At 49.2% G+C, this 21,508-nt stretch overlaps 5 protein-coding genes across 5 annotated transcripts; 3 read left to right on the top strand and 2 right to left on the bottom strand.

Annotated features, from left to right (window-relative positions):
* Positions 1-4,239: 4,239 nt before the first annotated feature.
* On the top strand, positions 4,240-7,277 carry GGTG_13466 (hypothetical protein). Its single transcript, XM_009231372.1, has 3 exons — positions 4,240-4,698; positions 4,763-6,432; positions 6,518-7,277. Exons 2-3 carry the CDS (start codon positions 5,097-5,099, stop codon positions 6,910-6,912), a joined length of 1,731 nt encoding a protein of 576 aa, XP_009229636.1. The 5' UTR covers positions 4,240-4,698; positions 4,763-5,096; the 3' UTR covers positions 6,913-7,277.
* Positions 7,278-8,927: 1,650 nt separating this feature from the next.
* On the bottom strand, positions 8,928-9,432 carry GGTG_13465 (hypothetical protein; the record flags this gene model as incomplete). Its single annotated transcript, XM_009231371.1, has 2 exons — positions 9,136-9,432; positions 8,928-9,073 (listed from the first exon to the last, which is right to left on the bottom strand). Exons 1-2 carry the CDS (start codon positions 9,308-9,310, stop codon positions 8,928-8,930), a joined length of 321 nt encoding a protein of 106 aa, XP_009229635.1. The 5' UTR covers positions 9,311-9,432.
* Positions 9,433-9,745: 313 nt separating this feature from the next.
* On the top strand, positions 9,746-12,110 carry GGTG_13464 (hypothetical protein; the record flags this gene model as incomplete). The annotated part of the gene is made up of 7 exons (XM_009231370.1): positions 9,746-10,194; positions 10,258-10,557; positions 10,642-10,752; positions 11,113-11,142; positions 11,248-11,254; positions 11,927-11,938; positions 12,069-12,110. 7 exons carry the CDS (start codon positions 9,746-9,748, stop codon positions 12,108-12,110), a joined length of 951 nt encoding a protein of 316 aa, XP_009229634.1.
* Positions 12,111-15,839: 3,729 nt separating this feature from the next.
* On the top strand, positions 15,840-16,274 carry GGTG_13463 (hypothetical protein). The gene has a single exon (XM_009231369.1). The coding sequence runs from the start codon at positions 15,945-15,947 to the stop codon at positions 16,125-16,127; it is 183 nt and encodes a 60-aa protein (XP_009229633.1). The 5' UTR covers positions 15,840-15,944; the 3' UTR covers positions 16,128-16,274.
* Positions 16,275-19,708: 3,434 nt separating this feature from the next.
* On the bottom strand, positions 19,709-21,065 carry GGTG_13462 (hypothetical protein; the record flags this gene model as incomplete). The annotated part of the gene is made up of 4 exons (XM_009231368.1): positions 19,709-19,898; positions 20,147-20,225; positions 20,441-20,492; positions 20,814-21,065. 4 exons carry the CDS (start codon positions 21,063-21,065, stop codon positions 19,709-19,711), a joined length of 573 nt encoding a protein of 190 aa, XP_009229632.1.
* Positions 21,066-21,508: the final 443 nt, after the last annotated feature.

Genomic DNA, 21,508 nt, shown 5'->3' with positions numbered 1-21,508 from the left:
CCACCGAGAACCGGCCGCCAGTCAGGGGCCTCGGGATGCGGCTTGTTATACATGTGCTTAAGGCCGACACTGGTCGGCTGATGAGCTTGGTTTGCTAGTTACCGTGACAAGCAGTCGGTGGGCTGGACTCTGTATCTAGAACACCTGGTAGTCGCTAGCACGTCTGATGCCCCTAGGGAGGCCAGAGTGAGGCAGCACTCGCTACAGACGTTAAATATACCTACCTACCTACCTACCTAAAGCGTTTAAACGGGTTGAATGTCGAAGCCCAACTGCCAAACCCAGTACGAGAAATCTAAAGGTAGAAAATAGTAGATTTTACTAGCTAGCGCCAATCTCGGAAGTTTGTGCTTTGAACGTCAGGTTTGATTACCATCTGGGGTAGTAACGCAAACCTTGCAGTCGGGTCAGGTTTTCTTTTAGTGGCACCACTAAGGGGAAGTGTCATGGCTCTGGCAACATCTAGCTAAGCCCAATCCAACTAGGCCAAAAGGACGAGAAAGTACAAGTCGTCCAACTTGTACCCCACGTTGGGCTTAGTACCTTGGTGCAAACGAGACATGGCTGCGTCTGCCCAACAAGGCACGCCGCGCCATCACAGGAATCTATAGAAAATAAAGCTTCCAAATCTCTTTTAATTGTCAACTTTGCATACACCAATTGTCACAAACGGAGGCGCCCTCTAGGGGGCAGCCCGATGCTCGGCACGGACGGGGGCCACCGGGCGGGTGCGCTCCACCCGTACCAAACACCGGAGGCACGACAGTGGAGGCTCAGGATCCGATATCAAGCACGGGGGACAGGGGCCAAAGGTGTATATAAGGGCAGGGAGCCTCCGGCTCCCTGTGCCAGATTCCTTTCCTCAGAGACAGATTCAGCCTTCAATAGAAGCCTATTGTGCCACCCCTTCCCCTTTGCCACACCCATTCCCCACCCGGGCGCAAAAAATTGTTACTAGCCCCACCCGAACAAAATGAGGTTATACCCAATAATGAAATATCTCAACCCTAACACTCCGCAGTGATAACATGATAGCTACCACCAACTATATCGTCTTCCATAACCTCCGCCGTATCCTCTATCATATCCATCACGTCCACGCGCTCTACCACTTCGCCCTCCCCTTCTTGCCATAAATTCATCATTTCTGTTTTGGTGATAAAGCTCTCTTATCCGCCCCTCTGGCCATCGAAGCGAAAAACCAGAGCCTCGATCCCGTATATCGGCAAATCGTAATTCCACGGCTGAAAAGGGCTTGGCGGGAATAAATTCGAGTGGCTCGAGGTGAGATGGATCTACCGTTTGGGCAGATAGCAGCTGAAATGCCTCAAGAGCATATTGGGGAGAATCGAAAGTAAGTATAACTGAATTACTGTTCCGCCGTTGAATTCCAAAGTTAATTCTGAATGCTAGTTGATCGAAATAGCTTATAATTTGGTGTATATTTAGCCCACGCAATACGGTTCGATTCGAAACTGCCTCGACCGGCGCTTCCTTTCGTTCTTCTACTATTTGATCCTATGCGTTTTGTTAACATTTAATTCCTTTTATTTTTTTTAACCCGGAAAGACCTTTTTCTAACCTGAGTCTGAATCTCATCATCGTTGACAGCAGAATCCCAATCCATAATGGGCAAAAGGCTATCATTTAAGGCGTGGGCTAAGTTGGCGCTGCGTTGCGCGGTGTAAAATATTTTGTTTCTGTACCGTTTAAAAGAGATGAGTTGATATTAAGATTGTTAGATGCTCCTTGTTATACAATACCCGAATGCTCACTCTTATTCCGCAACACCCTGGTTCCAGCTTTTTCAGCCAATACTAAATTACCACAAAGCACAATTCGGCTTGTCACCTCGGTCATCTGGGGTCTCAAAGGAAATGCGTCGATATCGTCGCAATGGGCATAGATCCGGTTCCACGAGCTTGTCAGCGAACTCAAGCAAAAACGTGGGGGTGCGCATACAATGGTGCCCTGGACACCAAGACATTGAAGGGAACGAGCGGGCGGACCGCCTGGCAGACCAGGGAGCCAAAGGGCCGGTGGGCGCTGATCCCTAGGCCCAGAGAACGACCGTAAGCGGCCTCCGGTCCTTATTCCGCAAAGCTTCAAAGCAAGAAAGCACACAATGGTGGCACGCGCAGCGAAAATCCCCCACCTACGCCCTCTGGGAACTAGAGTATGCACCCACCAAGGAGCTGGAAGAGCTGAAACTCCCACGCCGGCTCCTGGGACACTATCTAGCCATGCGGACAGGACACGGAGACTTCCAGGAGTACCATGCCCGCTTCAACCACCAGGACGCACACACGCGCTGCCCGTGGTGCAGCTACCACACGTCGCCGTGACATCTGGTCCACTGCCCAAACAGCATCAAGCAGTGGCGAGACTGGCCTTGCAGGCCAGCCCTCCGCCCAGACATGCAAGCTCGGCGCAAGTACCTGTACAAAACACTGGCAAAGCCCAAATGTTTTGAGAAGTTCGCGGCCATTACCAGCCACTTCACCGTCTCCCCGCGTGACTAACGCATCGTACCCGCCCTAGTGGACACCCCCCGCGTGCAAAAGCATGCAAATAAAGACGGCGGACACCGCCGCAAGCTAGTCACACCTCCGCAAAATTAGTTGCAGGGCCGCAGCAGGCACAAACATGGAGGTTTTTCCTATTTGGTTAGGTTTTCCTCCAAAGATCCGGCGACTGCAGTTTGGAAAAATACAGGTAACATCGGGCCTGTAGGACGACTCCTTCTTCAGGAACTACCTGGAGGTACTGGGAACACAATACTGTTGAGATGACAAATGTCACATGCCTCTGGCTAGTGACTAGGAGCACGAGCCACACCAGGTTGCCCACTATGTATATAAGGCCATGACCTTTCCCACCTCTCACAGAAGCACTCTGCTACACAAGCAAGCAACGCAAGGAATCTTAAACCATGCCCAGCATATTTCAACAGATGGTACCGTGGATAGGATCTAGAAGATTCTAGATGGACACGAGTACGGGCGGAGCCCGTGCACAGACCATATGCTCTGTGTATATCTACAAGAACCGTGATCCCCTTCGAAAGAAGGAGAAATAGAACAAGCGCATTCTTCACACAGATGGATGACTAGAGACAGTGTTTTCTGACAGAAGGAAAAGAAGGGATTCCCGTTGTTTAGGCCCTTGCAGACAGATTAGATAGGCAGACCCGCTGTTTTCATGGCCCGTGCGTGGGGCCTGGAGGCCACGCCCGATAAGGGCGATAAGTGGCCGTGCACGCACAGGGTATCTTGAGCGCGCACCGCCTTCCCTGCGGGCCTGGATTGCTTCCGGCAACCTACTTGAAGCTATTACCTGTCACCATACCTTTTGCCTTCCCTATCTACTGTGACACACGCGTTCGGCGCGCGTTCAGCGCGGCTTGACGATGGCCCACCGTGTGGGTCCTTGTCTGTGGGCCTTGACCCAGATCGTCACAGGCGTTTCGGTAAAACCTCGCTCACGCCGCCCACCATCTTGCGCACCCACAATTGCATCGTGAGGCATTTTGCGCTTATGCTTTGGGCGACGACCCGCACTAAAATCATACTGCGGTCCACTGTGGATTGAATGGTTACCACCCATGTACCACTCACCCCGCCCACAAAAAGGATGGCCTTTTTGTTGTTTAGGTGGGACCGCCATCTTTTTTGTGGTTGGGGTGCCACCTTACCTGGAACCAACACCTGGTTGCTGTGCTGCGCACTCCACACAAGCCCCACTGCCATAGTCACGCTAACATGCCGCCACCTGGCACCCCGCAGAGCCGCCCACGCCGACCACAAAAAAATAGCAGTCTCGGCCTTTTTACTAATTAGGTGGACTGCCATTCGTTATGGTTCGGGGTGCCTGGTCGCCTGCATGGTCCTTCGCTCACCCCTGCTAAACTGGGCCCCCTCACCAACAGTAGCTGCAAGGTACAAAAATCACTCCACAAACCCACAGCCAATCCAACCGCACCAACGACGCCTCTTGCTGCTGCCCCTTGCAGCGAAGAAACACAAACCGTTACTAGAAGCCTGCTCTTAATGGTGTACGGAAATTGCGGCTTTCGTTATCGAACCACAGTGTTGGAGCTAAAGCTCGAGCTGCTATTCTCCGGTAGTCGTTGGGCGTGGGCGTAAAATCACATCCCCAAGGCTGGGTGGTGTAAATGGTTTGATTGGGGTGGTGGATACCAATGTGGGGCAGCAACGACTATTCAATCCAGCACCAGGCGGAGCAGGAAACAAAATAGGGATAATCTGCGACACGCCCCAACAGCAGGCATCATGGGTTCAGTGATTCTTGATGTACCATCCAGCACAGGCCGCCAACAAGCTCCTGTTGGTGCAGCTTAAAGGCAGCACGCCGCCAAACATCCCCACTGGGACGATTTCCACCCGGGTCCCCGCACGTTCAAGCCTCGGCTCTGTTTCCCCCCGCGACCTGATAAGATATGGTACTGTCAACCATGTAGGCACCGGCTCCCTTCCAGAATGTGGGTGCCGGCTCCCTCTTCATTTTCTGTTGCATTGTTTTGTGGCCGTCTGGCACGCCGGGGGAACACCCGACAACCTTCTCATTTCCACGCCGCGGCCGACAATTGCGTGGCCATTCACTTCGGGCACAACCGCGCAACTGACCAAGCGCGACCTTGCGGCAAGTTAAGCCTGCAAACATCGACTACGCATTCAAGTGCGTTAGAATCCCCATCGAGCGACTTTCGCGGAATGCTGCGTTCGAGATACTAACTTGCCAGACAACCTTGGGTGGACCTCAACCGCCGGTAGCCGGCGGCCCCGACTCATTGAGGCTTTCGGCGGTGCTTTCGAGAAACCGTTTCCACCGGCCGATGCAGAAATTTACGGCGCCTATCCGAGCGCGACTTTGGCCGATTTCCACCCTGGCGACTACGATCGATCAACGTCACGTCACCGGCACTGTGGTCGAAGGCAAAACATACAAGGCGCGCAGCAACGGGGGCAAACCATTTGGGGAAAGACGCAAGAGCGACCTTGCGTGAATCCCAAGTACGAGGTGGAACTTCGCGCGTACCCCAATGTCACCAGCGCAACACCCAACCCTACACGACAATGTCCGACGTCACCATACATGAGGCTCGCGAACTTTTCCGTTTGAAAGCTTCCTATGGAGCGCAAGATGTCCAAAAGGCATATTATGCGGCAGCACGAAAACACCACCCGGACGCAAACGGCGGCGTAACGGGAAACCTTGGCAAATTGGCAGAAGCAAGACGGGTCCTTTTGGGAGCGCTGCAAAATCCAGCAACGGATGATGTCGCGCTGCGCAATCCAGCAACGGATGATGTTGTCGCGCCTGCTAGTCAGTGTCCGGTGGAGAAGTGCAACTACAAATCCCACGACATGCAAGACCATCTTAGCGAGTTCCACCTCTTCGAGTTGTGCACCGGCGCCTGCGCTTTAGACTTCGACAGCCTCATCAAGCAGTGTGAGCATATGAATGAGTTCCATCCGCTGGGGGAATGCCGTTTATGCAACCGGTCGATTTGCATCGAGTTCATGCAATGGCACCTACGAGAGGATCACAAGTGCGGGTACGACTTGCAAGAGGGGGCATATGACAACGCTGTCGGGCAGGACATCAACGTCATCAACGCTTTTTGGGAAAGCAGAAAGGAAGAGGATGAGGCCACCGGGATTGTGACCTGCATCGTCACCAAATGCAAGGACCAAATCGGAATGGAAAGCCTCCACAATCATCTTTTCACGAAACACGGCTGGCAAAAATGCAAGGTATGCCGTGATGTTTTGGGTCCGCCGGACGATAAAGAGCTCAAGTCGCACATGAAGAAACACCCCATTTGCGGTGAGTGTCACACACTGTTTAAGGACCGGGATGCGCTCAACACACACTTGGTGGACGAACACAGGTACAAGGAGTGCACACATCAATATTGCATTTCCTACTTCCCCCCAGACGAGCTGGACCGCCATATTAACTCGGAGCACCCCAGGTGCTCCGTGTGCGGGGTTCGTATGGATTTCCGTGAATTGCCATCACACCTTCGGAGGAAGCACGGCTGGGAAACGTGCATAGTTTGCCACGAGCCGTACGACCCTTCGGTGGATCACTACAAGCTGCACCCTGGGCATCAGCCTCCCCCGCAGCAAGCCCCGCCACAGCAGCCTTCACAGCAGCCTTCACAGCAGCCGCCACAGCAGCAAGGCCCGCCACAGCAGCAAAGCCGGCCACGGCAGCGAGGCCGGCCACAGCAGCAAGGCCCACCTCCACAGCCGCCTCTCTCGCAGCAGGATCGTGTCGCAGAACCCCCCAAGCGCGGTGACAGCAATGGTGGGCGTGCAGGGACGCGGGCAAGCAAACGGCGTAAGGTTTCGCCGCAGCCAAGAAATAACCCACAGCAGGAGGCCGACAATGGTGGGTGTGCAGGTAGGGCGCGAAGCCAATTTCCCCAAATCCGATTTGTTCCTGTCTCTCTTTTCCGTACTAACAACGGTTTGTACCCCAACCAAAGAAGGTGTCGGCATACCACCAAAGAAAAGCCCCATCACCACCATTCTCCGCCATCAACCGGACAAGCAAAGGAAATACTCTTTCAGACTTCGCGTCCGGCGGAAGGATAATAAGGAGGTTTGGGAACAGGAAAGGTTTATACAGCAGCAATATCCGGACCTCCTGTACAACTACTGGAAGCAAAAGGGAGGACGACCACACGTGGCTCGCTACCGCGTTTTCAAGGTATTGAGGTGTTTGGAAAATGGGGAATATCTTGTGCAGTGGGAGGGGTACTCCGACGCTGATAAAGAGACCACAGAGAAGACACTGGTCGAGTTGAAGGATATCGCGAAGGAGGAGCTGCGGAAGTTTGAGGAAGGCCGAAAAGCGGAAAGCCCCATTGTGTTGGATTGAAACTCCCGGGCGAGGGGTAGAAGGGGAAACTCGGGTAGAAGTAGTGGGTGCGCATAAGGTGGTTAGGGTGTTGTGATTGCGTTAGAAGAGGACGATTTCCCAGCCATGCTTCCAGCTCCTCGCTGTGTTTGCTACAAACGGACTTTTGCTCCTAGGGTAGGCACTGAACGGTCCGCCCGGAGGAACTGGGAAACTTGGACTGCAGTTAGGCCCCCAGCTGGAGTAGCCAGCTGCTTCCTATCTTATCTGCACGTGGCCTTTTGGCAGCGCGGGATAAGGTGGCCGTCACGGCCCTTTTCCGGACGAGAACGTTTCCTCGACCCACCACCTCCGATAACGATAACGGCGCAACCCAGTATCTCCGCTTCTCTTAGAATGAAACACCAGCCCCGGCTACTGGCCCTGGCTGGTTCCTCCCTTGGGAGGATAAAACAAATGGTAGCGGCGCGGATAAAACGCCGTTACGTTAAAAATCACGGCTTGTCGTTTGGCAAGGAGAAAACCCGGAGGATAACCAGTCGGAGCTGGAGGCAATGCCATTAGGCCGGCTGAAGTAAGGAAGAGGGACGCAAGGGCCCTAGAAAGAAAGAAACGGTATCTGGGGGTAGGTTTTACAGTTGCCCCGTGGTTATAACTTTCCTGTACCTAGATATCCGTAGAGCCATGAGGATGGCCACATAAAACTGCCCAGCCACCGTCGCGGGCACGTCAGAGATCCGCGATGGCGGATGCTCGCCGGGGCCGGCACGTGCTAACGCACGGGCCAGTACCCGAGGCACTGACGTTAATGATACTCTACTCTACTCTACTCTTCTCTTAGAATGGCCGGGGTTGACGATAACGATGGGGCGGACGAAATTGACGATAACGAAAACCCAAGCATAAATTGTGGGTTAAATACCCCAAGGACCGCGACATCCCTGAGCTGATCGAATCTACCGCGGGCCATTCTCCCTGCTCTGTTAGAAACGGGTGCTGCCCGCGCGAAGGAATCGCGTATCCGAGCGCTGGCTGGCAGGTTTGGCGCGGCCCGTGCTAGCTGCGGCCTGGTGTTTTCGTCCGCCGATTCAGGATGTCCCCTGGAAGAGCTGCGACAAGGCGTGATATCCGGGCAGCGGCGGTGCACTAACCCCATCGTGGCACAGCGAGGCTGCTTGGCCACCGGTTAACTTTTTGACAGCGTGCTTGCTTATTGGTCCCAAGAAATCCACAGGCATCCAACTTGAGTCGCCAACTTCTTTTGGTTCCGAAAATGGCGTTGGCGGGAGGCTGGTCGGCGGAGGCTGGGCTTGCGACAGGGACAGGTCTTTGCACGCCTGGGCCTTAGGGTTTCTGTCGGAAAACACTGTCTCTAGCCATCCATGAAAAATGGGGAAAATGCCTTGTTTTTTTTCTCCTGTCCTCTGTCCTTCGAAGAGGATGATCGTTCTTGTTGATATACACAGAGTATGTGGTCAGTGCACCGGGGTGCCCATGTTCATGCTCCACCTGGAATCTTCCAGAACCTTCTACACAGTACCATCGAGTACTCTCGTATCTGACAGTTTCACCTGACCACGCCAGCAGCAGCAACAACGTCAGCACCAACAGTCAGCAAACCCAAACGCACAACATTCCCCACCGCAAGCGCTACGGCAGACTGGCACGCCCACCACAACAAAAACGGCAGTTCCACCCCTTTTTGTAGTGGGCGTGGCTGGTATTGGCAGGATATGCAAGTGGTTGCATAATTTTGCAGGCCGTGCCGATCCCTTCGGTTTCGGGCTGTAATGCTGAAGGCGGCTGCCATGATCGCTGTAAGGGGCTGGCGAAAGGGCTGCCATTTATTTACAGTGCCCGAACTGTACTCAATGCGCTGGGCTCTAAATCCCTTCCTAGGAAGCGTGGCAGCAAGCATGTTCTTCACGGGAAACCTGCAGTTGCTTTCGTGGCCAGGGAGCACGCACTTTGTTTACCGAACCCTTGCTGGTAGGTTTTATCGGTGCGTGCATGCGGGGCGCTACGGAACAATTCATTTAACGTGTAAGGAAAAGCTCCGGCGTGTTGGGATGTGGCTTGTAGGTGGCGGACTCACGGTTGCTTTTCTCCTCAGGTGTGGAGTGCTTGGGGTTCAGCGGCCAAGCTGTCCCACAGTGGGTAAGAAGCGCACCCCACCGATGGCCTGCCACAACCTCGGCAGTCAACCCAACGACAAAGTATTTCAACGCGGTGACCACGCCTCACCTGCTTCAAAGCCGCATATTTTGACAACCACGCATTCTGCGGTTGATTTTTTAACGCCTTTTAAATGCTCATTCTCAGCGCTACTAAACGAGCCGACAAATTCCAAATCTGACCGGTGCCCTAAGTGTGGCGGGCTAAACGGCTCCGTACCTGGGTACGCCCGGGTACGTTCCATTTGGCTGATATCTCGGCGGCCTCACCCGCTTCAAAGCCGCATATTTCAACAACCACGCATTCTGCGGTTGATTTTTCAACGTCTTTTAAATGCCCATTCTCGTCGCTATTAAATACGCCAACAAACACCAAATTTAACCTATGTCCTAAATGTGGCGGGCTAAACGGCTCCGTACTCAAGTGCGCTACCGGTACGTTCCATTTGGCTGATTTTTCGGCAGCCCCGTCCCGACCGACCGAGTTTTCTCACAGGGTCCAAAGTGCACCCACCTGGCGTCCGCCACACATTTTAAGCTGCAAGCATACCAGCTTTACCACAGCATATTCCGACAACCACGCATTCTGCGGTTAATTTTTCAACGTCTCCTAAATGCCCGCTTTCGGCGCTACTAAACGAGCCGACTAATTCCAAATTCGACCGGTGCCCTTCGACATAATGACAATAAAAACCCGCACTACCGCGGATTCTCGTCCGACGGCCAGAGGCTCGCGTCGGCCTCCAACGACAAGACCGTCAAGCCCTAGGGCGCGGCGACAAACGCGTGCCTGCCAACGCTCGAGGGGCACAGCGGCTTCATCAAGTCCGTCGCCTCCCAAAGGGAAAGCAACAGGCTCCGCAGATGCCGCAGGCTTTGCAGAGCCTATACCAAGCGACCCTTGCATCACCGCGGGAGACCTTAGTACTTACCTTAAAACGTACCGATGGAAAAAAGAGGTTACAGTATACCCAAACCCAGTTTCTTTCCCTAGCGCGAAGGACAAGGCCAACTGGCAAGGAGCCCTGCCCGACATTGGGGAACGCCACACATTCCAACAATGGTGGGCCGCGCGAAGAAAGGGAGAGGGCGAACCCCTCTTGGCCCTGTTCAGCGTATATCCAAAGTCGTGGGTAGGCGACCCGGAATGGGACAAAAATCCTTGGCATTGCTATTGTGTTTGCCTTATTAGGCGGCGCCTTACAAAGTCCAAAATGACGTACATGGTTATTATTTGGGACTGCGATCCAAGGTTGTACTGGGACCCTAAGACCGGGGCTCAACGACAACTTCAAAACGGAGACAGATGTTCGTACATTCTTCAACGCAATCTTTACAGCATCGTCCGCGGATTTGCGAAGACGGCGGAGTTATTTTACAGCGTCGACACATCTCGAAGTGGTCAAGACCGATGCCTCTTTTATGCTCTGAAGCGGCTCGACGAGTGGTACCAGTTGAAAAATCAGGAGTTCCAGGGAGAGAGCGACCCCAGGTTAGAAAATTGCGTTTTCCTTAAACCGTAGCGGGCTGCAAAAACACCAGGGTCTTCGTTGTTCTTTTGTGCGAGCTGCTGTAGGTCACTGGTGGCTCGGAAAAAGGAGTCTCCTCGGAGTGTGGTGCTACGAAGCCATCTCATGAACTTGTGCCAGTGTCGTGCCAACATGGGGTGGGCCTTGCGCGATCCATTGTAGGCAGAGTTGAGGTCGCTGTTGAAGGTTCCAACGGTTGCGGTTATGCGCGATCTGGCCGTCGTGAAAGCGTTGAGGTTGGCTTCAAACGAGGCCGAGCTTGCTTTCCCAATTGTCAAACTCCTGTATTGAGGAAGGGAGCTTGAGCTCTGGCATCTTCCACATAAGCTTGTTGATGCCTCGCCCCTGTTCGTAGGGTGGGAAGACTCTTGACGGTCATAGGAACTAAGTCAAAGCACCCCCTGTTGGCCCACCCCCACAGTTGGACCACCCTTTTACATACAAACTGCTCTATTTCGCACCCAGGTCACAACGCCCACATAGGGTAATAAAAATAAAGTAAAAATATCTTGTAAAAGCTTAAAGGCCAAACCTTTTAAGAAAAATATGTAGGAAATTCTGCAACAATTTTAGCGGTTAAAAATATTAAGGCAAACATAAATGTGTAAAATCCCATACAAATTATATGAGAGGGTTTATTTTAAATAACGTAGTCCATCAGTGAGTGGGCCACATCAGCGAGTGGGCCACGACAAAGTTACGTGTTAAACGCGATTTTCGATACCCTTACTAACTCGGCCAATTTAAACCCAATTGTAACCAAATTTTAACAGGTTATATTTAACTATGTAGTAACTTTAATTTAATTTTCGTGGATTTTTATAAAATTTTATTACTACCTTTTTAGGGTAATTTGCATACTTTACACAGTATATTGTACAGTGTTTCGAACTAACCTTAAGGGGGTAATAATGAAAATCCAAAAAATCAAATTAAAGTTACTACGTAGTCAAATATAATCTGTTAAAATTTGGTTAAAATTAGGCTTAAATTGGCCGAGTTAGCAAGGGTATTAAAAATCGCGTTTAATATGAGATTTTGTTGTGGCCCACTCGCTAATATGGCCCACTCGGTGATGGACTACGTTAACTTTTTAAAAAATGCATTAATTTAAACCGGATTAATTTTATTTTATATCTTTTTTTATCGCATAACGTAGTTCATCACCGAGTGGAACACATCACCGAATGGAACACTTCAGAATCCCATACTAAACGCGGTTTTCAACACCCATGCTAACTCGATCAATTTCAGCCTAAATTTAACCAAATTTTAACAGGTTATATTTAACTGCATAGTATATTTAATTTAATTTTCTTAAACTTTTATTAGTACCCTTTTAAGGTTAGTTTTAAACACTGTATAATATAATGTATAAAATTTGCATATTACCTTAAAAGGTAATAATAAAATCTCGTAAAAATGTAAAAGAAATGAAGTTACATTTATTAAATTGCTAAATATACCCTATTAGAATTTGGTTAAATTTATGCTTAAATTGGTCGAGTTAGCATAAGTGTCGAAAACCGCGTCCAGTATGGGATTCTAAAGTGTTCTACTCGGTGATATGTTCCACTCGGTGATGAACTACGTTATAAGTTAATTCAAACCAATATGTACCTTTATATGTTCCTAGCTATTTATACCAGGTTTTAGCTTTTCCTTATATAAATTTATAAGCAAAAAATAACAAAGCAATATAAACGGGTAAATAAAATATATACAAACAAAAGTTTATTAAGATAATAAAGAGCTTTATATTAAATGTAAAATAAATTAGACCCGGTTTAAATTAACGCATTTTTTAAAAAATTATTTAAGATAAACCCTCTCATATAATTTGTATGGGATTTTACACATTTATGTTTGCCTTAAATTTTTAACCGCTAAAATTGTTGCAGAATTTCCTACATATTTTTCTTAAAAGGTTTGGCCTTTAAGCTTTTACAAGATATTTTTACTTTATTTTTATTACCCTATGTGGGCGTTGTGACCTGGGTGCGAAATAGAGCAGTTTGTATGTAAAAGGGTGGTCCAACTGTGGGGGTGGGCCAACAGGGGGTGCTTTGACTTAACGCTGGGGAGAAAGCCGCAACTGCACGAGGAGTATCACGGCGTGGAGAGCTATACTAGGTTAAGTACAACCTGTCTGTCAGGCCTTAATCTCTCCACGTAGTATTGTGTCTTCAGTACCTCCAGGTAGTTCTTGAAGGAGGAGGAGTCCTACAAACCCGATGTTGCTTATATTTTTCCAAACTACAGTAGCCAGATCTTTGGAGGAAAACCTAACCAAATAGGAAAAGCCTCTGTGTTCGTACCTGCTGCGGCCCTGGAACTAATTTTGCGGAGGTGTGACCAGCTTGCGGCGGTGTCCGCCGTCTTTGTTTGCGTGCTTTTGCACGCGGGGGGTATCCACTAGGGCGGTGCGATGCGTTAGTCACGCGGGGAGATGGTGAAGTGGCCGGTAGCGGCCGCGAACTTCTTAAAGTGGTTGAAGCGGGCATGGTACTCCTGGAAGTCTCCGTTTCCTGTCCGCATGGCAAGATAATGCCCTAGAAGCCGGCGTGGGAGTTTCAGCTCTTTCGGTTCCTTGGTGGGTGCGTACTCCAGTTCCCAGAAGGCGTAGGTAGGCGCTGTTACGCGTGATGTGGATGATCTCTGTCTTTTCTGGCGTAAAGGTGATTTTGCGCTCGGACCCGTGCCGAAGCATTTCCCCATGTTTGGGAGCAAACTAGCAGGGCGGTCCAATTATTATTGGACGTTTTGTGAGTATACGGTACGCGATTGTGGAAAAAAGGTACTGAGTGAAAGCTTGGTGTATCAAAAGCAACATTTGGCATATTGGCTGGTTATCCAACCTATTGACTAAAATTAAAAAAAACGGTTGGGCGAAGGGTGGCTGATAATTGGTTGGATACATTTGCTAGCTTAAAGCTTTTACAGCGCTGCCAAATCACCCTTAAATAGCCGTCAAATCCCTTGCCTGCATCGCCTTCCGCTTTGGGTAAACCCGAATCTAATTACTAATCAAGCTGGTTGATTTCTTTTTTTGTTGTAAATTTTGGAAATAATTGTTGGTAAAGTTGTTTAGTGTCGAGTGGATAATGAATCTTGTTAGTAGCTGAAAGTTGCTATTATGCGGAATATATATTTAAAGGACGTCTTTCCTCATTTTTAGGTGATTCCCATTCATTCACTCCTATATAAATAATATCATTTCGAACTACTAAATATGACTGGATTTCCATTTAAAGTAGAAAAGCTTAGTCGAAAGGTAATGAAGCGTAATGACAACTATAAAGCGATAGAAAATAACGACGAATTTTCAAGTAGGTTGTTTGTTCAAAATTGTTGATAACGGATAGCTAATGAAACGCATAGGCGAGTATTTCAATATATTGGAAAGTACCAAAAGCCGTACAAAATTTATTTTAAACCCAAACGATGCACTATCAGACATTAGCTCGCTTGATTTAAGCGACACCCGCGTTTCAAACGCTCAGCGGAGTGGGGAAGTCGAAGAACTTACTATGACAGTATCAAAGCTTCAGAATAGCTTAAATAACATTAAAACTCAAATTAAAAAGCTTAATGAAGAAATTGAACTTTTAGAGATTACAATTTCAAAGCTTCCCAATTCTGACTTTGTTAAAAAACACTGTCTCTAGTCATCTATGAGTTGGAAGAATGCGCTTGTTCTATTTTTCCTTCGTTCGAAAAGGATCACGGTTCTCGTAGATATACACAAAGCATATGGTCTGAGCACGGGCGGAGCCCGTGCTCGTATTCATCTAGAATCTTCTAGATCCTGTCCACGCGGTACCATCAAGCACCCTCGTATCTGACAGCTGCCAACTTCCCGGGCCGGAAGCGCTAGCAACCATTTGTCCCGCCAGGTAGCTAAATGCCTACAAACATCTGCCATGGAGGCGGTCACATTGTTTACATTTCTGATGACTTATCGAGCTTGTATTTTTCTGGAATGCCCGGTTTCATATCCGGCGCTGCCATCGGATTGAACTGGTCCTCCACCTTCAAGTGATAATGAGGTTACCGACATGTCGCGGTGCAGCAAAATGCTCAACCGCGTTTTTCAGTAACTTTTTACACTAAACTATGATGCGTCAACTCTATCTACCGGCGGACACCGGGTTAAACAGCACTTTCATGATATAGTCGCACGGTAACGCCGGCCATGTGTCGTTAAATTCCCCGGGCTCCGCCGTATGCGTCGGTATCCCAAACCCCGCTAGCGCGCCGCGCTGTTAATCTTTAAATTAAGGGTGTGTGTTAAAGATCACCTAGGGCAAAGAGGCAGAGTGCAAAGTATCACGGGACGACGCCAAAACTAGGTAGCATGGTCTGATATTCGTGGTTGCACAAGGAGTGCAACATCCATCGTGGCCTGAATGCGGGAGCTATGTCATGGGCATCTGGTGGGGCGGAGGACGTGACTAGTCACCTGACTAGGCACGTGCATAAGTCACAGGTGTGCCTGTGACACAAAGGAGGGATTGGGTGCGTTGCACCAATTCCCACGTGCAGCGTTTTCTCCAACCGTGGGTCCAGTGCACGGGCCGCTGTCTGATCGGTCACCACAGTGGCTCAGCAACTCCCCAGGCGTTACGCTACAACAGTATGGGCGTAAATGTTCGCGGACAGCCCGTTAGGGTTCGGTGTGAAAGGCTTCTAATTGCAATGCAAATATCTAAAAACTGTTCCATATTCTAATTACAAAAAGGGGTCGTACAACGACCCTTTGCTCCCTTTTATAAAGGGAGCAGAATAAAACGCGGACGCGTTGCTCGGGGCGCTCCGCGCCGAGTGCGCAGGCCACGCGGCCACGTGCACGGTCCGGTAACACGGCCAGTAGGGCCACGACGGATAAAGCGCCGTGACGGGCACCGCCCAGAGTGGAGTCACGTAACCATCAGTCACGCAACCAGGGCCCGGGCGGGCGCTGCACTAGATAGATCGTTTAACGGGACCGGCCTCCGGCCCACAGACCTGTTTGTCGGATATCTTCGCGCACGACTATTTATCCGTCCCTACGTGTCCTAATATCTGGTGTGTTGTCCGTCCGGCTCCAGTATCGAGCCCGGATCTAGAGCGTGAGTTCTTCCGGACCAAAGTTTTCCTGGCCTTGGGCGCCAGTTCCTGTGCGATCACGAGGTGCCCTTCCCACAGTACTTGGCCAGGGAGATTGAACATTTTAAGCCAGCCAGCAACGTGTTTAAGGGTGTAACAAGGGTGCAGAGAGCAGGCTTGGAAGGTGGGAATAGCTTCAAGATTGCTAATAATCTTTCATCGCCTCAAGAGATACTTAAGGAAGCAGAATCTCGGGATTCCCATGGCCCTCGGCAGGGATTATATAGAGGGGTTTGTGGCTCGTGCGAGGTACATTTCCTGGGGCTTTTCTGACCCATTAGCGAGCGAGCACACTGCCGAGCACGGCGGCAACTTGAGTCGAGACGGCAGGGTACGAGAAAGAGGGACTTTGAGGACCGGCTATTGCAAATCGGGTACTAGGTGACGACCCTATCGACCAGGTAATCATCCTGCTGGCAATTTGTTTTTTTGCGATTTTAATTAGATTTTTAAGCGCTTTGTAAAACAACGCATTTTAGCTATAATCGCCTGCCGAAAAGGGGGTGCTTTAACTTGTGGGTTTTCACGAGGGCTAGGGGTAAGGATTGACGCCACAGCCGTCGCGTGACTGTGCATCATTTTTTGGATGACCCCCATATCGGCCCTGAGATGGATTCCGAATGGCGTGGGAACATGTTAAGGCTCGTTTGTACACTTTGTTTAGATCGCAACGCAGCGGCTAGAAGCCAAATGTCACGGCCATGGTCAAAGAAGAGAACACCGTTAATTGGCGCTACGAACGAAGATTCTAATCTAGGGGAGAAAGGAAGGAAAAAGGGGATTCCGGTGTTCGGCGCGCGTTCAGTGCGTCTTGATCATGGTCCCTCGTGTGGGTCCTCGTCTGTAGGTCTTGACCCAGATCGTCACACCAAGGAGGCACAGCTGTAAATAGCGTTAACGCAGCCTTTCAATGTTTTACTACGAATAATCCACCTATATCCTACACTGTATATGATTGTAATAAGGGAGGGCTATCCATCCTGTCTACTGCTTGGGTCGCTCCATTGCATAACTTATTAACGAAAGAACGTACACTACTACTTTGGCCTGTTACTCCTGATTACCCTTAAGAAACATTCAGTTACCACGAAAGTAAAATGAAGGCTGAACCGAAATCTCAAACGACTATCGAGTACAACACTGCATCGTCAGACAGACAGCCTGCTCCTTTAAGAAAACTACGCAAAACATTGTCAAGGAAGCGGACTTCGCGCCCCCAAAATTGGGATGCAAACCGGGCCAAAATCACAAATCTTCATACCAGCGGCATGGAGTTGAACGATATAGTGAGAACTATGAAAGAATACCATGATTTTACAGCCAAGTAAAATTTTACTGTAGTTTAAGCTATCAATATTTGCTTTTAGAAATGCGGCGGAAAGTATTGGCTGACGATGATAAACTACCAGCACGCGTCAATATAGGTACCAACTTAACAAGTGGGGCATCATTAATCAGCGGAACCGGCAGAATCAGCAGAACCATAAAATATCGGCGATGAATCTGAAAAAACGAGCTTCACAATCAATGCAAAGAGTCTTAAGGCTATTACCAGCAACTATAGCGAAAATGTCGAGGTCCAAGACTCGGATGTTAAAGGGTCCACCGACATTAGTACACCTACGCCAGCATCTTATTTAAGCTTATCTGCCGCCCTCCAGGTTGCTGGAGGAGCGGCTGCGGACGCACGGACATACGCCCTCGAGTTTATCGCCAATACGAAAGTCGGCGAGATACCCTTAATTCCATTCGGGTTTTCCTTTAAATATTCGATTGCGATGATCTGCAATCTTTTGATGCAACAGAGCTTTAACTCCGCCGGCGAATACATGCACCTGGCCTCCGAGCAGGCAGAATGGATGGTTCGGATCCAGCCCCACGAGGCTAGCCTATGCCTTTACGAAGCGACACAGGTCCTAGGTCCAGTCGCCCCGGAAGTGATAGCATTAATTTTACTTCATGCGGCAAATATATGCCTTGTATTCTGGCCCGATTCGCATCCTGCCGTTCCCGGACTTTTTGTTCAGTTTTGCCGGAGCTATAAGCTTTTACATTTACGTCCTGAAATGATATTTTTCCAGGGATAGATTGAACTTTAGTAGTAACAGATACATTTTTATGGAATAGAAACAAGTTACCCTTTCAGGGTCCTTTTATCGAATTTTGTGGATTTCTTTGTCGTATTTCGCCTTGCAAGCGTCCTAGTTAACTATGTCAGTCGCCGGTCTCCTGTCGTTCAGATTGCAGCAAATTATCTAATAGATTCAAAAAAGCGTTATGTAAAACGTAGCACCGTCCTCTAATCTTTAATATTATGCTAGCGGAATATCTAACTCCTATAATGTACAGTGAAACTGAGTCTGCATAGATAATATACTTAAAGTACCCGAAGAGCCTGTAGGTGTTACGGGCCGGCACGATGGTACCGTGTAATCTACCAAGTAGACCTTAAAATTGAAGATGGAAAGGAAACGAGAGAATCTACAAGATGGCGATGCTCGTGACCGCACTTCAATACCAGGCTGTGGGGCACGTGCACTGCTGAGTCAGCGAGACCTCATGCCATGCCATGACAAGGTCGCACCTGGACGTCGCATCTCGGCTACTGGGGTCTCGCTTCCTCCCCTCATCATTTTCAAAGGAAGTGGATTACGGACCGCACGGGGGTAAATGGCTGCAAAAAGTCTTCCTCCCTCGCACCCAACCCCTTACCCCTGAACCCTGGCTTTTGATATTAGATGGCCACGGATCCCATGTTGAGGAGATCAGCGACAGTGCATCAGAAAAAGCAGAAGATTCTGATCAGGAATCAGTCCTTTCATGCATTCTGGTTAGTTAAATTGAGGTAGAAAATTACAGTTAAATGCATTAGGTTTGGTCGTGATCCGATTCATTTTGGTGGTCCAACTGTGGGGGTGGGCCAACAGGGGGTGCTTTGACTTATCAGCTAGGCGGAGACGCTACCTAGGGCCCCAGGTAGATCATGAAACCTAAGGGTAATAAGGCTGGGAATGTAGTTTAAAAATGCTGTGTTTCTCCACCACCGTCACGCGCTTACCCTTTAAGTTTAATCAATCGACAGGGATGACGAAGAGCTTGCATCAGCTTGGGAATTGCTTATATTGATAATTATATCCTCTAAACAATTAGCCTCTAAGATAATCCTTTCAAATAAAACTTGAGTATTATAAAGGTTTTTTTGTAAGTTTGATACAGCAAGACTGAGGTCTTTCATGTCTCTATTACCCCGAGCATTTTTGATCTCACTATAAGCTTGGTTAATAGAACTACTGGCATTTGATATTTCTTCGTCCGAGTTAACAACGAAGTCTTCAAGACTGCCAACGCTATCTGAATTTTCAGAGCTTTGTTCACCTATAAGATGTTAGCTCGGCTTGATTATTTAGTCGAAGGACACAAAGACTCACTTATAATATCATAAATATCACCTGCAGTGACATTTTGTTTTTTTCCAAAACGAGCCATATTTCAATTGGAAGACTGTCAGAGCTGTGCAATTACATTATTTTAGAAGCAGTATAATATACACTAGTTGCCGGACCGAAGGATATTTATTAGTGAGATAAAAAGCCGTTATGCTCCCATAGCCTAGAAATTGAAAGAGAAGTTTTGGCTATTGTCACGGCTACTAGGGGGTGCAGTTTATGACGTGCCCTAGCACGTGATATGCGCCTCCTACCATATCCCCGCCGTACCGGCGGAGGCCCTACAGGGCCGATTCCTAGAGAAAACAACCTTCCGCACCACTAGTTTATTGACCCCCATCTGGCTCTGACACTAGCCTTTTTTAACTTGATTTAATGTGTGTAGTGAGTTTGAAATAGCCATTGTTATCTGTTTTATCATGCAAAGGAATGATAAGGACTCCATCATAAATATTGATACTAAGCTTGTATGGAGTTTTAAAAGGACTAGTGAAATTGCTTATATCCGCATTTATAATTTTTACTTTATCCATTTCTCGCAAGTTCTCCAGAATTGTGACGGTCCAGGGCAGTTCACCGCACAGCGCAGGTATCCATGTGAGCACGCGCCGCGGAACAGTCCGTGCGACAAGACGCCGCACCACCTTTTCTTCTGCATCGCGTGTCCGGCGCTCCGCGCCTCTTTCCCTTTTCCCTCCCCATAGAAGAGTCTTTCGTCCATAGTATCAATTGAATCTGGCTGCGAAGCCTCTCGCCCTGATCGTGATGGGAATTAAGTCAGTCCACCCCCTGTTGGCCACCTCACTTTCCGGCCACCCGCTCAGGCCCACTGCACCACCAACCCCGGTGCATTCAACCGCAGATATCTACCTCTATTCAAAGGGGCGGCAAACACACCGAAACTGGTGGCTTACGAAAATCACTCCCAGGTACGCAGCTCTAGGGCTGACAGACGCACCGACAAAATGCCCGCCAACGCTTCAACTCAAAAGATGGCTCCTTCACCGCCTTCTTGCCGCCCGGATGGGACACGGAGACTTCAAATGGTATCACACGAAATTCAACCATCTGATCCTCCTCCGGAACGCGATAGGATGGCTTATTGGTACCGTTTCTTAGCAGCGCCGAGCCTCTTTGCTCGATTTGCCGAAGCCACAGACATATATGCCTAACCTTCCTTTATTTATTCGTCTTTGTTTAGCTAGGAGGCTCCGCAGGAGGTGCCCCCTATAACAAATCTGGTCAAACGTACCGGTACTAACATAGCCGCGCAGCGGCCGGCCTGCATTATCCTTATCTGCCATCTTTAGCAGTTGTTAAAGATCACGTAGGGCAAAAAGGCAGAGCTGCAGTTAGTGTTGAGATAACAAATGTTACATGCCTCTGGCTAGTGACTAGGAGCACGAGCCACACTAGGCTGCCCACTATGCATATAAGGCCATGACCCTTCCACCTCTCACCGAGGCACTCTGCCAGACAGGCAATGCAAGGAATCTTGAACCATGCCCAGCATATTTCAACAGTTAGCACCAGGTTGATATAACTATCTAAAGGTGAAGAGTACAAAAGAGGTATCACAAAAGGGGGTAGTGGGCGGACCGGTGCTCGGCCCAGACAGGGCACACCGAATGGGTGCGCTCCATCTGTACCGAGCACCGGAGGTGCGGCAGTGGAGGCTCAGGTTCCGATGTCGAACACGGGGGATAGGGGTTAAAGGTGTATATATAGGCAGGGAGCCGGATGTGCCATATTTCTTTCCTCCTCAGACAAAGATTTTGTTGGTGTTGGAAGGGCACCTCGTGATCGCACAGGAACTGGCGTCCAAGGTCAGGAGAACTTTGGTCCGGAAGAATTCGCGCTTTAGATCCGGGCTCCATACTGGAGCCGGACGGACAACACACCAGACCGTGCACGTGGCCGCGTGGCCTCCGCACTCGGCGCGGAGCGCCCCGAGCAACGCGCCCGCGTTTTATTCTGCTCCTTCTATAAAAAGGGAGCAGAGAGTCGTTGTACGACCCCCTTTTGTATTTTGAAATATGGAATAACGTGGTTCATCACCGAGTCGGACATATCACCGAGTCGGACAGTTAAAAATCCCATAATAAACGCGATTTTCGATACCCTTGCTAATTCGGCCTATTTAAGCCTAAATTTAACCAAATTTAAACAGGTTATATTTAACTACGCAGTAAATTTAACTCAATTTTCTTAAATTTTTAGTAGTACCCTTTTAGGGTTAGTTGCATATTTTACACAGTGTACAATACAGTATTTAGAACTAACATTAAAAGGGTACTACTAAAAATTTTAAGAAAATTGA

Source organism: Gaeumannomyces tritici (genome assembly GCF_000145635.1).
Source record: "Gaeumannomyces tritici R3-111a-1 unplaced genomic scaffold supercont2.14, whole genome shotgun sequence".
Classification (NCBI taxonomy): Eukaryota; Fungi; Ascomycota; class Sordariomycetes; order Magnaporthales; family Magnaporthaceae; genus Gaeumannomyces; species Gaeumannomyces tritici.
This window is presented reverse-complemented; position numbering and strand designations above follow the sequence as displayed.